This window comes from Rhamphochromis longiceps, linkage group LG15 (genome assembly GCF_057381845.1).
Source record: "Rhamphochromis longiceps isolate RC_006_pf linkage group LG15, R_longiceps_female_GT1.1, whole genome shotgun sequence".
NCBI classification, from domain to species: domain Eukaryota; kingdom Metazoa; phylum Chordata; class Actinopteri; order Cichliformes; family Cichlidae; genus Rhamphochromis; species Rhamphochromis longiceps.
This window is the reverse complement of record NC_140571.1, coordinates 24,204,194-24,218,047: the sequence shown is the minus strand read 5'-3', so window position 1 is coordinate 24,218,047 and position 13,854 is coordinate 24,204,194. Positions and strand designations below refer to the sequence as shown.

Here is a 13,854-nt window from a genome sequence, read left to right as displayed (position 1 = left end):
TGAGAAAAAGTTAAATTAACCCATACACTGCATTTCGTTGCCCTGTACCTGTGCATGTGCAATGACAATAAAGTTGAATTCTATTCTATTCTATTCTATTCTATATACAGACGCACCCATACATGCAATGAAGAAACAGCTTACATACATGTGCACGTACATGCAAGGTTAAAGTAGCGACACTTAACATACACCTGTTTTTAAATGATATAGTTTATACACTACTGACAAATAAACTCTCTGGGTTGCAGGACAACAACTTAACTTCAAAAGAAAAGATACTGGTCTGATGATTAAGTGAGGACACGACAAATTTAGTGGTTAAAAGGGTCGAATTGGGACATGTTTTGTTGATTGTTTAAGACAAAGGACTACTGAATGGTAGAAAATTCCTTTTTAGGTTTCTAAACAGGATCTTAAGAACTTTAACACGTACCTTTGTTGTCCTGTCAACTTGAGGGGTTATGAGTTGATTATGTGGTGAGAAAAAACAAAAAAAAAGGGGGGAAAGGAGACCTCGTTGTTTCTCCCCTCTCGGGATAACACAGCCAACACAACATCATTTTCCTGTTCGCCTGTTTTGTTTTGTGTTTGTTTTTTCTGAAAGCCGAAGCTGACCTGGACTCCTACCCTCCCCTCTACCATCGTTGCCCTCTCCGCGACCATCTTTGACTCTTTGACCCCTGAAGGCCACAGCAGCTGGACTCACAACAACAACTTGAGGATGTCAACAGTGCTGCAAAAAAGCGATCTCATGCAGCAGAGACGGAGAGCACTAAACCTAAAGCCCGTTTCACTACACGGGGGAAATTCCCAGACTGCGTCAGCTGACAGAGCTGTGACGAGACGCGCATTAAGCCCGGAGGAAAAGGGAGGGTGAGCAAAAGAATGCTGACCTCTGAGAAGAGCCGAACAGCAGAGCTGCAGAAGGCCGTGGAGCAAAATAAGGACAACATAAATAGACTCCGATCTGACGTAGAAGGAAAAGACTCTGAGGTTTTTGCCCTCAGCAAGAGCTTAAGGCATCAGAGCAGAAACTGAGCATGGCTCCGGAGGAGCTGGCTGCTAATTGAACCCATCACTCAGATTTGGAGTTTCACGTACAGGACTTGAAATCAGGCGGAAGCTTGCTGGAGCAGGAGGTCGCCAGACCTGATGCAAAGCTCCAACAGCAGGAGCAAGCCCTGAAGGAGCTACAGAAGCAAAAGGGTCAAGTTACAAGGAGAGGATGCAGGCAGCTGCAACAACGGATGCAAACAGACCCAAAGAGGAGGGCAGGACCTCAGGGCATGCTTCAGGCCGCTGGTTTACCCAAACAACAGAACAGGAAGGTGATGAACACAAACACACCCCAACACACAAAAAGAGAAACACACACATGAACACTTATGCACTCGTTGAGTGAGTGAAAACTGATACATACCCATGCACCAAAATCAAAATGTTGATTTAATTCACTAAGAAGTGACACACAATGCTCCAGCTGCTGCAATGAAGAATGCTTTATTAACAAAGGCTCAATGCTGCACACGACAAAGTCAAATACAGAATTTGCTATAATAATAAGCCCAGAGGGCATTTGTGTGGTCTGGGGAGCAGAGTCCGGAGCGGTTTGGTTATGAAAACGATGCCTGTGCGAGATATCTGGGGCTTAAGGCCTCGACTCAATTGTTTACTGTACACCAAAAAGAAAAGAAAACAGCCTGAGCAGTGATGCAGAGTGAAAACGATGAATTAACAGTGTGAGTCTTATTTCAGAGCGCCACATCATTGTGATGGAGATTTAATAAAAGGAGGAACACACGGACAAAGAAGAAGAGAAAGGGGGGGGCAGCCCTTGAGCACGATTGCCTGAGGTATTAAAGTTCTGTACTAAATTCTGGTTTCCAGTGTGAGAAAAGTCACGCAGTGCCAGTAGTAGAGCTAGGTTGAGTGATGATTCTAAATTACTGTAAGTAAATCATCGTACACCCGTTCAAGTTTCATGATAACGGGGATCTAGACTTTGTTGAACTCTAGGCAATTTGAACAGGTAAAATTTGAGTGACCAAGTAGCAGTTGAATAAAAGTCATTGAATAAGTGTTGAAATAAACTGGCAGAATTAAGAGAATTAAAACATATCAAGAGCTCAAATGACTCAATATGGAAACGGTTCAATTTTGTTTCACGAACGCAAAACATATAGGTTTAGGAATATGAAAAGGTTGAGGTGGTGTTGATTTGACTCTGTGTAGGTTTAGGTGGGTATTTTTATTGATGGGAGGAATATTCAGTGACAAGTCCTAAGACCCGGGCGTCTGCATTTTGTTTTTGTTATCTTTTATTTTATTTTGTTTTATATTTTGAACAGTGCACTGATTTTTGTTTGTGAATCTTTTCTTTAAGCAGATCTGCACATCGGAAATTACAAGCATTACACGTCGGCGAGAAAATTGTTGCAAGTGAGTTTCTCCGCATTAGAATTGGCTCTGGAGGAAACCACTTATGGGGACAATTAGAAAATGAGAGTCCCTGACCAAAAAAAAAAAAGGATTCAGCGAGGTAATCCGATCTCAAGTTCTTCTTTTTCTTTTTGAGATGACGTCATTTTGCTGAGTGTGGAAACTAAATGCGACGACAGGTTTCACTATCAGCAAAGAAAGAAAGAAATGGATGAATGGATGAAAGACTGGAAACAAAACAAACGGACTGACTGGTAAAAGATGACAAGACTAGACCATGACTCAAGGTTAACCACCTCCACATAGATAGGATAAAAGGGTGGATGAATTTATGTGTGTTTCTTTTTACAGGAGTAGAAGGATGACAAAATATTCGAGGATGAGTGAACCTGTAAATGCCATTTTTGTGTCTTGTGTTGTTTACAGAGGTAACTGCGCAGCGTTACCATTTACATTTTCTTCCCTACAGGGTTACAGTTTTTAATGTTTTTCTATTACAGGATTTCTGGGCGGATGTGTGAAGAAACGGTGTTTATGGGTTAGGAGTTGGTGATGCTATTACACTGTATTCTGGTGAGAGTGTTGGGGGAGACACACCCTGTCTTGAAAACTGTGATTCTTTTACAGGAAATGTTTTTATAGCATCTATGGGATGTGGATGGCTGACTACGGTCAATATGCTGCTAATGTTTGCTTTGCTTTGGTGAGAAGGGTGCAGTAGAAAACAGACAAGTGACATGAAAACAAGTAATAATAACAAATAACTAATTTGGGGACAGTTTAACCTAGAGCCCACTAACTGGCCATTAGGGGCTCTCTCTCTTGGAGTAACATTGCCCAAAGGGGGAATAAAGCAAATTGCGGCAATAATAGTGATATAATGATTGGAGAAACCTGAACATGATACTTGTCTGTTGTGCTGAATCTTTTATTACTCTTATGATTTGCAGGTGGTTGTAAATAAGCTGTTTACTTTAACAGGTTTGCTTTTTAGCTGAATTGCAAAATACAACTAGAACAATTAATTGAGACTAATTAAAACTAACCTGACACTGAGGAGGTTCTATATAAGGAAGAATTAAAACAGGTATAAAGTGCATTTGATCTTTAATTGCAGGTGTGACCATGAAGATTTTTGGTACAGATTGCAGGTTGTTGCTCATTATTGAAGTGTGCTCATAAAGGCAAAAGCTATATAGGGGGTCTATGATTTGGTTTGTGTTTTAATAATTTAGGTATGGCAAAATTAAAGGTTTCTAGACAATTTAGGGGACCTGTGAGAAGCATAATTAGATGATCAGAAACTGAGTACTACACTTAAGTTGGAATTAAGAACGCCCAATTTGTTTGAGGTCTGTTGTTCATTTTTATACACACATTGCAAATGTGCTTATAAGGAGCTGGCACTTAGTCTGTGAAGGTCAAAAGCTTCATCCGACAACGGATCGGATTGATATATTGGAGCTATTGACTTCACGTGCAGAGGGTTAAGTGCATGCACGCTTACACACATAAGCATGGCATAGGATTGGAATAAACAAAGTCAACAACATTAGGTTAGGAGAGCCAGCGCAGGAGAGGTGTTGGCTTTCTGTCTCTTGCAGAGAAGGGAACAGACACCAGACGGGGACACGGAGATATGGGGACCCTTCACAGCAACTGGGGTCAAGTGTCATGGCCTTGGGGCTCCTTGAGAAGATGGATCCCATAACCACAGCGATAACCAGGAAGGGGTTGGCGAAAAGCTAGGAACACCAGAGACCAACGAGGTTCGAGAGGCTTTTGGCAAAAAGGGGGACACGGCGGTGACAACGGACAACAAACACACAGATCTTTGTTTGAAAGTGGGGCAGAATAATCCCCAGATCTGTGTAACGACTGAAGTCGAAGAAAGAAGAATCCGAGGGCGTTTCTTCACTCCAAGAGGAGGTGGTGAAGGGGCCTGAACCGTGACAGGCTGAAACTCGAGTCTGAAGCTAAAAGAACAGCTGGGTTGTGGGAAAATTGGAAAACAACGGAGGTGTTGGGGTTGATAAGTGTCATAACGTGTTTGTTTGGTTTGGAGACAAATCCTGGTGTGAGTTGGGCTGGCAAGCCAGCCCAAAGAGGAGGAATGTGACCAGGAGATATTTTATTTTGTATTCTTATGATCACAGTTATAATTAGAAGTATCAATCATTAATCATTTACCATTGTGGAATCTGATGACAGTATAATCTTTGTTTTAAATCTATGGTAATCTGAGTAAAGATTAATGTATGCAGGTTATCATCATTGTAATCAAGTCTCAAATGGTATCCACAGCATTGTATTCACCGTCCATAACTGGAGGGTCCAGCAGGACCTTGTTCTAATTCATTTGCAGACCTACATCAGAACATGCACATAGAGAGTTATGTAAACACGCACGTTCACCCTTATTTACACAGGGAGGTCATGTCAGGACATTCTCTAGTTGGACACGCAGGCTCACAGAACTGCACAACATGACATGTCACACACTTGTTTTTCTCTAAAGTATCATCTGATGTTTGTATAAGGAGAACTTTGGACTATGGGGAGACTGTTATCATTTCCAGTAAGGTCTAACTGTGTGATGTCATCATGGGTTTATATAAGGATGGGGAACGGTCCACTCTTTGGAGATCTGTGGCTGTACGCTTGTCTTCCCATGCTTCTGTCTTAGAAGCATGTAATAAAATCACTATTTTTGTCACCTACACGGACTCGGCTGTTTTTCCTTCTTACCCAAACTGAACCAGACGTAACACAGGGCTTCTGCTTTATGTGACGCTGATGTAGGACAGAACAGCCAGTGTGTGAACAGTCAGGTCCTCACTGTCAAAGACACTCTTAGTTATAAAGGATGTACAACTGGTTATAAAGGTGTGACCTTCAAAACCAGTTGGTTCATAAGATAAACTGATTTCTGTTGAAGTTAAACACAGAGCTTTCACAACCACAGCTGCAGATCTCAAAGGAAATACCCTTGTATTTCTGAAGCTAATATATGACACCATACTTGCATTATAAACAAACATGAGGCTGTGTAATTCTAACCTGTTTCTGCAGTACTTTAAAGCCCTTAAATTTAATGAATTAATATAAAGTCTACTGTGAGGATGCACGATCACAAGAAAATGTGCCATAGTCCAAACATGGACCTAACTGTGTAAAGGGTAAAACATAAGAAAAGATTAGTTGTAGTTTTGTAAATATTTTGAGCAGCACCGTGTTTGCACCAACAGCAGCTCACAGTTTGCACAATAAGCATGTCAATAAAATAGAAACAGCCATTATAAAAGCTTTATTCAGGATTCAGGAATCAAACAGGATATCAAACTGATACTGAAGATGTCAAACACATTATGTAACTGAACCGCAAAGAAGTTCTACAATTTTTAAAAATCATTGTGAACAGACAGAGAGGCGATTTAGAGAAGACTTGCAGTTAACATCAGTTTGGATTTTGACTCTTCCCACAGGTTTGAGCTCCACCAGCCCAACCTCGTGCCCATTCAGAGTGCTCAGAAATAATCTCAAGTAGGAGAAAAACAAAAGGTTTGGTTGCATCATAGCACACCTCGAGAGTGGACACATTTATTAAAATAAACCCTAAATAGCATCATTTTTATTAATTTACCAAACTTGCCTGATAAATATCAATACTTTGTAATTATGGTGAAAAAATCTCATTTGTGTATAAAAAGTCTCACATGCACAGCAGCTGTGTGAAGCAGCTGCTTCATTTGGGCAACAGGAATCAGAAATTTGCTGATTTGATTTACCAGCATGTAGATATTCTGACATGTGCTGCATTCATGCTGTTCTTCCTCTTACATATTTTTTTCCACTGTGACTGTTTGTCCATATTTGCACCTGTAGCTCTGTCCTGTCTGCTTTCATGCTACATCCTGTAGTTAAGCCAGGGCGTGCTCTAAATTTCAGGTTTTGTGTTACCTAATGTGACTCCCCTCATTGTTTATTTCTTTCCTTTTCATCCTCTTCCTCATATTTCTGCAATCAAAGCTATTCACATGGCCAAGAGAGCTGCATGAGGCCAAGTTTCAATGGGGAAGTTACAGTCATTTAAAGAACCCATTAAAATGCTCCATCCACTGTGCAAACCCTATAACACTAACAATATGGGAATTCTAGCAGTCCCAGAGTAGGCAGCCTTGGTTGGCGTACAGAAACTACTCTAGATCTAGACTGTGTTTAGGTGCAAAGCTTTCTAAAAGTCAGCATTCCTTTTCCCATTTCTTAATTTTTATTTGGTAAATGGTAAATGTTTTGGCATATTTAAATAGCGCTTTTCTACTCTGAGCACTGAGCAATTCTAGTCATTTAAGGTGGCTTTGCATCATTCATAGTTCAAAATAATCTTTCTTTATCTCATACTTGGTACAGCTCCTAAGTTCATCCTCTCTGAAACAGGCCATTTTAGTTCCTGTTCCTTTAAGGCCACCCACCCTTTAAGCCTATGTTTCTTAAAGTGTGGGGCAGGTCCTGTAGGTGGGGCACAGAGCCACTGCAGGTGGGACACTGTCAACCTGGTGAAAAATATGAAGTGAAACTGGGTTTGCTTTTACTAGGCAGAGTATACAAAAATAGTTAGCTGATGCTGCTGCACTGACCTTTAAAGGTCAACATTAGAGGAGTTGTACCTCACACAAAGATCCTTTGTTATCGTTCATCCTCGTTTTTTTTTAAACTCTCGAGAGTGTTGCGCTTCTAAAATGGGGCATATGCCACAAAAACTAGGAGCTGCTGTTGTAAGCTTACTTTCTTCTGATTGGCTGCCCCTTGCAAACAGAAGGTTTGAACAGAAGATGGGTGGGGCTTTTGTGCTCACTTTAGGAATATCCTCTCTCACTGACATCACAAAGAGCCTACCGTTGAAAAAAATGGTATGAAACGGAGCATTTAGAGCAGGGTGGAGCCAGAGCTTTAGGATCACAGGGGTTACTTGTACATAAAGTGTTCTCATAATTGAGAACCTCAATAACTGAGACTATTCCCAAAGCAGTAAATGAAAGCTTAAGCCAAGCAACAAAACAAACAAACAAACAAACAAAAACCTTAGGATATATTCCAGACTGGAGATGATTGCATCCCGCTTGGTGTGACAGACTAAAGATTTCACATTTTGTGCAGTTTACTGGGGCTTTACTTTGGTGAGTTTCTGGTTAGATCCCAGTAAGAAACCGACTGGGATGCTGCAGTAAAGACAGTGACAGGTATTTGACCAACTGAAATAAAACCTCGAGCTGTGCTTGGTTTTAATTTCCAGCTTATTAAACATCCTTTAAAAGCAGATTGCAAAAGACACAGGAAACATTCTATGATTGTTATTTTTTGTTTGTTTTTTTTGTCCATCTCAGCTATTTGAAAGTTCTGGGTTTTAAGGTGCACTTGGTTTTCACTCTCCAATACAGACACTTGAATCTCCAAACCACACAATTTTCCGGCTTCTCTTGGAGCAACATTATTTCAAACCAGTGCAGCTCATAAATAAATCAGGTCTTTATACCTGAAAGGTCTGCATTTCTTTTCATGCTACAAAGACCCATAAAAAAGTCTTCATCAGCTTTCTATTCAGATATCCTCGATGCAGCACTGTGACATGATTGCTCATGCATGGTCAGTGTGTGAGCAGCATTCTCTCTTTGAGTTGAGGGATGAGTGTGACAGGGCACATTTTTTAAGAGGGAGTAAAGGTCACATGGTCAGGGGTCAGGAGAAGGGGACTTCCCATCTTTGCGTGTATGCGCTCAGTTCACAGGGGCTGATCACCAACATTCGGGAATCGTCCATCCCGTCCAGAGCCATCTCCGAGTCCAGGCAGAACCGGGAGACGAGGTGCTCCAAGTGAGTCCCTGACTTCTGCCACCGCTGCAGGAAAAATGAAGAAAAAAAACATTTAAAAAGTTAAAAACAAACGTTTAAAATCTTAACTACTTTATCATCTCATGTAAATTAGAAAACAAAACATTTACTGGTTAGTGTGGAAAACATACCACAAATAAGGAGTCCAAAAATTAATTTTTTGTTGTTGTTGCTGTGCTTCATTTTTTTTTTTGCTCACTATTGATCCAGCTGCTGTACTGCAGTCAAGAGCTGCTCGGAGGATCTAATGAATGCAGAAACCTGCAGCAGCTGTGAAAAGGTCTTCAGTCATGCTCTGCTGAGCAGGTGTATTACTGTATGACCGCAGAGAAATATGCTGAGAAACACGAATCTGACAATGACAGAGCTGATGTCACACTCTTTCGCATAAAAAAGAAAATGAAAAGAAAACGTTTTTTAGGGGTTACACCTGCACACACGGCACTGAATGGCAGGCCTCGCTCAAGTCACTGAAGTAATTTAGAAAGCATGGAATATGCAGGCTATACAGCCGCCACCGAATCTAACAATACATCAACATAACATCTAAGAAAAAAAACCAGGATGCTTCAGCAGAAATCCCCAGGAACCGCACGCCGCACGATGACCACCAAACAGAGGTTAGCACCACAATTCTCATCAGAGGACCCGTCGGAGAAGCACGCTTCACTGAATCCTGAACGCTGTTATTGGTGATCAAATCTTTACTTTTAGAAGTGCATGTGTATGCAGATTTTACAAGTATGAAAAGTGCAAGTTTTCACTGATTTATATATATCCTCCATCCAGCTGGGCCATGTTCTCCCTGTGGATGTGTGGGTTTTAGTGGGACTCATGACTCGGGCTAATTGGTGATTCTAAACTGGCCTTAGGTGTGCATGGCTGTGCTCTTGGGTGTACTCAGCCTCTCACACTCCTATAGCTGAGTTGGGCTCCAGCCTGTCTATGACCCATGTCCATATAAGTGATTAGGATCTTACAATGGTAAAATATTCTTCCAAAAATCACTTCTAAGTTGTGTCAAGCTCAACTGCTGTTAAAATGTTCATGAAAAAAGAAAGTAATTTAAGTAATCCTAATAATAAAAACAAATCAAACACTGATTCAGGCTCCCTGGTGGAGTTATTAAATGTGCCAGCTCAATAGCTTACAACTGCTTTCACTGATGATATTTGTTCCCTTTTTACTCAAATAATACTTCAATAATTGTTTGTATTGTTTGATTGGAATCATTCAGACTAATGTTAAAAGCTGTGTTTTTGTCAGGAGCGAAATTATTCTCACCTTTAATATTCATTAAAATCATTTTCTACAGATGCAAAGTGACTAACATTTTTCACATGACTCCACCAACTTTACTTGAAGCCACCTGGTAATAAAAACATATTTATGGTTGTACTTCCACATCTAATTATACTCTCTACATTTATTGATTAAAAGGTAATCATAAATTCTGACCGCTTTCAGTTTACAATGGACAGCATGTGATTCCCCACAGTCACCACTAGATGGAGAAGTCTCCTGACTTTTTCAACAATCCAGTGGCTCTTTGACCAGATAGACACTGTGTGTGTGTGTGTGTGTGTGTGTGTGTGTGTATTATTCATAGCTGGATTCTTTAGCTGTGAAACAAAGCAGTAGATATGATCAGACATGAAAAGAGGCTTTTATCTAGCAGTGGGTCTGAAACCCAGCCATCTGAGACAGACAAAGAAAAACAGAATAAAAGATAAAAGAAGAGAGACAAAACGAGGGAAAAATAGAAACTATTTGTGTGTGTGTGCCATTTGTGTGATATCTGTATCTTTGTGTTTCATAATTTGCACGTTTGTGTGGTTATCTCCTTGTATCAGTGTTTTTATGCTTACGTTGGCTCGGAGCGGCCATGTTGTATTTGCTGAGCCTCTGAAGCATATCACTGTCATGTATCTTGATCTCATGAGGCATTGTAAAGACACACACACACAGTCACACAGACCCACACACACACAAATCAGCTTTGTTCTGTAGAAGTGCATTGTGGGTCTGCTGCGGCATTGTCAAGATGACATGCCCATCAGAGTACAGCGACGGGCCGCCGAGATTTTTAATTGAAAAAAAAAGACGGTGGGATAATTAAAAGTAAATTAATTAGTATTCAACTCATTAGTGTCGGCTCCAGCAGACTATAGAGAGTAACATGTTGCGTTGGTCTTTCTCTACACATCACTGTCTCTCTTTTAAGTACTGCACATTAAAGTTCATAAGCCTTTTGTTGCCTTTCAGGATGACTCAAGGGAGATGGGAGTCTTTTACAACCTGGTGAACAACACAGGCTGAAATGAAATCACCTTTCTCCAGGAATCTACAGGTATCAAAATACCCTGGTAAGAGACTGTACATTAAAGGTGGATGTAGCCACTGTGTCATAAGGGTGGAAATGGAAATTATCGTATTTGTACGAGAGCGTGAGAGCAAAGTCACCAGCTAGAAAGTTTAACTATAAAGCTTCATTTTTATTATATTTTATTGCACAAAAGAACAAGAGCGAGATAACAAAGTGCAAAATGCAAGAATCTGCACAGGGAGTATGCTGAACTTGTCTCATTAGAGTCCACCGGAGGCTGAATACAGCAGCTGTAAAAGTAATACAGTCAAGTGTTACTTCTGCATCTAATCAGCTATAAAACACCTTGAAAAAAGTTTTTGGCTCTAAATAGAAAAGGATAAGGATGCTTTCAAAGATTCACAGCAAACAGGAAGCAACACTGAAATAATAAATCTGCAGGCACACCTGCTTGGCAGGTGGTTTTGTTTTGAGCATCTTGGAGGACATGCCACAGATCTTCTGTGAATTCAGGCTGTCTCACTGTCTCTTTGTGAAAACGCAGACCGGCTCCATGATGATAAGATCAGCGCTCTGTGGGGGCTAAACCATCTGTTGGAGAACTCCTTGTTTTTCTTGTGGCTGAAAATAGTTCTTTATGACTCAGGCTGGATGTTTGGGCTTGTCGATGTGCTGCAGAATGAATCTGGGGCTGATCACTGATGAGCCTCAATGATGGATTTGCAGGAAATATATCTGAACATCTAAAGTGCACCACTGCACTTTCTTATCATTTAAATCTCAGGTGAATTCATCAAACAAATGGCTTTTAGTTTGTTTTTGTGTGTCTGTGTTTTTTCCCTCTTGGTGAATAGAGGACATGTTGGCAGGTTTGACAACTCAAACCTTTAAAAGAGAGGTGAACACCAACCATTTTCTGACTCATGTACTCTATTCAAAAATAAATCTGGTTTCCAGCATGAGGCCCATTCGCTTTTTTCTGACAATATTAAGGTTGCTGCTCCTTCTCACTCTGAACATCTGCGACTCCATCTCTTTAGTGCTGTGATTTTTTGATTTGACTGCAAGTTGTCGTTCTAATCCAACAGACATGGCACCAGGAACACAAATGAGTTCCAGGAAAAAACAGTCTGGTGCCTCAGAGGAAGAAAACAGATTTGTGATAGAGAAACATCCTAAGGACGTGACAGAAAGACCAACTTTCTTTCAATGTTTTTGCCTATTTTTACCTTGTGACAAGTTGTGCTACTAACCTACTGTTCAAGAAAAACCACAAGCTGTGATTTATATCTGGTTAACACAAGCCGATATGCTTCTGTGGAAAACTGAAATCAGAAAAAGCTGAGATTTTAAGTAATCTGTAAAATATGCGAGCGGAAGTGTGTGACAGGAAGTCTAAGTATACAAAAGAAACACACTCCATGCAAAATCACTCAAATGTTAAAGAATAAAAATGTATATTTCACACAGGAATTTCTGAAGAACTTTGACATCCCAGGATGCTGCCTGGCTTGAAATCAACAGAACATCTTTTGGGGTTTTAAAGATAAAAATAGAGCAACACAGCACCTCCAGCAAATAAGAGCTGGAAAAAAAAGAAGTTTCTGAAGAATGGAAGAACATCCCTCCAGAAACCTATGCAGCACACCCTCATGTCGAGGACAACTAAGTCTGCCATCAATAATAAATGTGCACATGCAAAGGAAAAAAGTGCACTGCCTTCTGAGGTCCTACTGCAGAGTTTCTATTTTTAACACAATAATAATGAAGTTTCAGTTTTCAGTCTAACGTAAGAGCAGATCTGACCTTCATGAAGGTCAGACACTTAAATGCACTGGTCTCACGATAATGTTTTCTATACATTAGAAAGCTTGATGGTGTTTAGATTTACTTTCACTAATATGTGCACCTTGAAAATAGATCAAAGTTATCCTCATTTGGAACTTTCACTTAAAAGTAAATTGGGGGCACAGAATGTGTCAAGAACAAGGGACAGGGATCTGCATGAAAGAACAATTCATTATGTATTGTGTACAAAAGTACTGAGCCATCTCCACATTACACCTACAGGAGCTGCTCAGCCATGGGAACTAATGCCACGAAGCTCCGGGTGCACCATTTTTGTGCTGAGACACCTCTGTTGTTTTTCAGTGAGCTCTTTAGAGCAACCCATTCTCTCAAAAATGCTTGTAAAAGCAGACATCATGGCTAGATGCTTGATTTTATACATCTGTGGAAATGGGACTGAAAGAACACCTGAATTCAAAGATGAAGAGGTGGAACACAGTACGTTTAACCATAAAGTGTATGTGATAATAAATAAACACAGTGTAGAAAAAAAATCTGGCTTGATTTTGATGCTCATGTGCAGCAATACGCCATGCAGATGGTGTTACATGAAAAATGGCACTCCTCCAAGGTTTAAACTTTTTTCAAGTTGAAAAAGTGCTTAGCAAAATGGTAAAACTGCTCCTTCTAATAGCCTCTTTCACGGAGCGAATGTTTAACCATCACAAATAAAGTTTTTTTTAACAAAAAAATCTTTTAATACTATTAGGTAGCTATATTAGTAAAGATGTCTTTTCTAATATGCAAAATAATAAGAAAGTAACAAAACATATAAAAACTTGAAGTACAAGTACATTAAAACTGTACTTGAGTAAATGGACAAAGTTACATTCCACCACTGGCCCGATCCATGCCCCTGACCCTCCTGATTGGTGTGAGTGTTCCTACACGTCCCTGCAGTCATGCGTGGGTGAGTAATGCTTGTTTTATTATACTATTTTCTGGTCTATTCGCAATGAAGCACTGGTGGCCTTGCAGTACAGTGGCTGCATAGCCATACTGTATGAAGAGGAATTTTATAGGCTTCTTGCATGCTGGGCTTCTACAGATGTGTGTGCATCTGCAAGGAAATAAAATCTGTGGTGCAACTGCCTGTGGTTGTAATTGTATGCTATAGGAGGTGTTTGTCACTAAAACTGAGGTTAGTGGAAGTGTATGTGACTGGATGCTTATTCTACTGGGTTTGTGAGTGACGAGATGGCACTCAGCGCATGTTAATCAAAGTGTTTGTAAGTGCGAATCTAAGTGGCTACATTCTCTCAGCTCCTCAGGTCAAACGTAATTTTTCCCTCTCATACTGAACGGTCTACTCTCACCTTCTCTTTACCTCTCTCACCCTGCCTCTCTCT

General features: G+C 40.4%; 1 protein-coding gene across 2 annotated transcripts in view; it reads right to left on the bottom strand.

Annotated features, from left to right (window-relative positions):
• Positions 1-7,064: 7,064 nt before the first annotated feature.
• The window catches only part of galnt14 (UDP-N-acetyl-alpha-D-galactosamine:polypeptide N-acetylgalactosaminyltransferase 14 (GalNAc-T14)), a 266,824-nt gene continuing 260,034 nt past the window's right edge, over positions 7,065-13,854 (bottom strand). For both annotated transcript variants that reach the window (XM_085383098.1, XM_085383097.1), the window contains one exon: positions 7,065-8,337. In XM_085383098.1, coding sequence (XP_085239224.1) covers positions 8,179-8,337 — 159 coding nt within the window. In that variant the 3' untranslated portion in view covers positions 7,065-8,178. The remainder of the gene's footprint in view (positions 8,338-13,854) is intronic.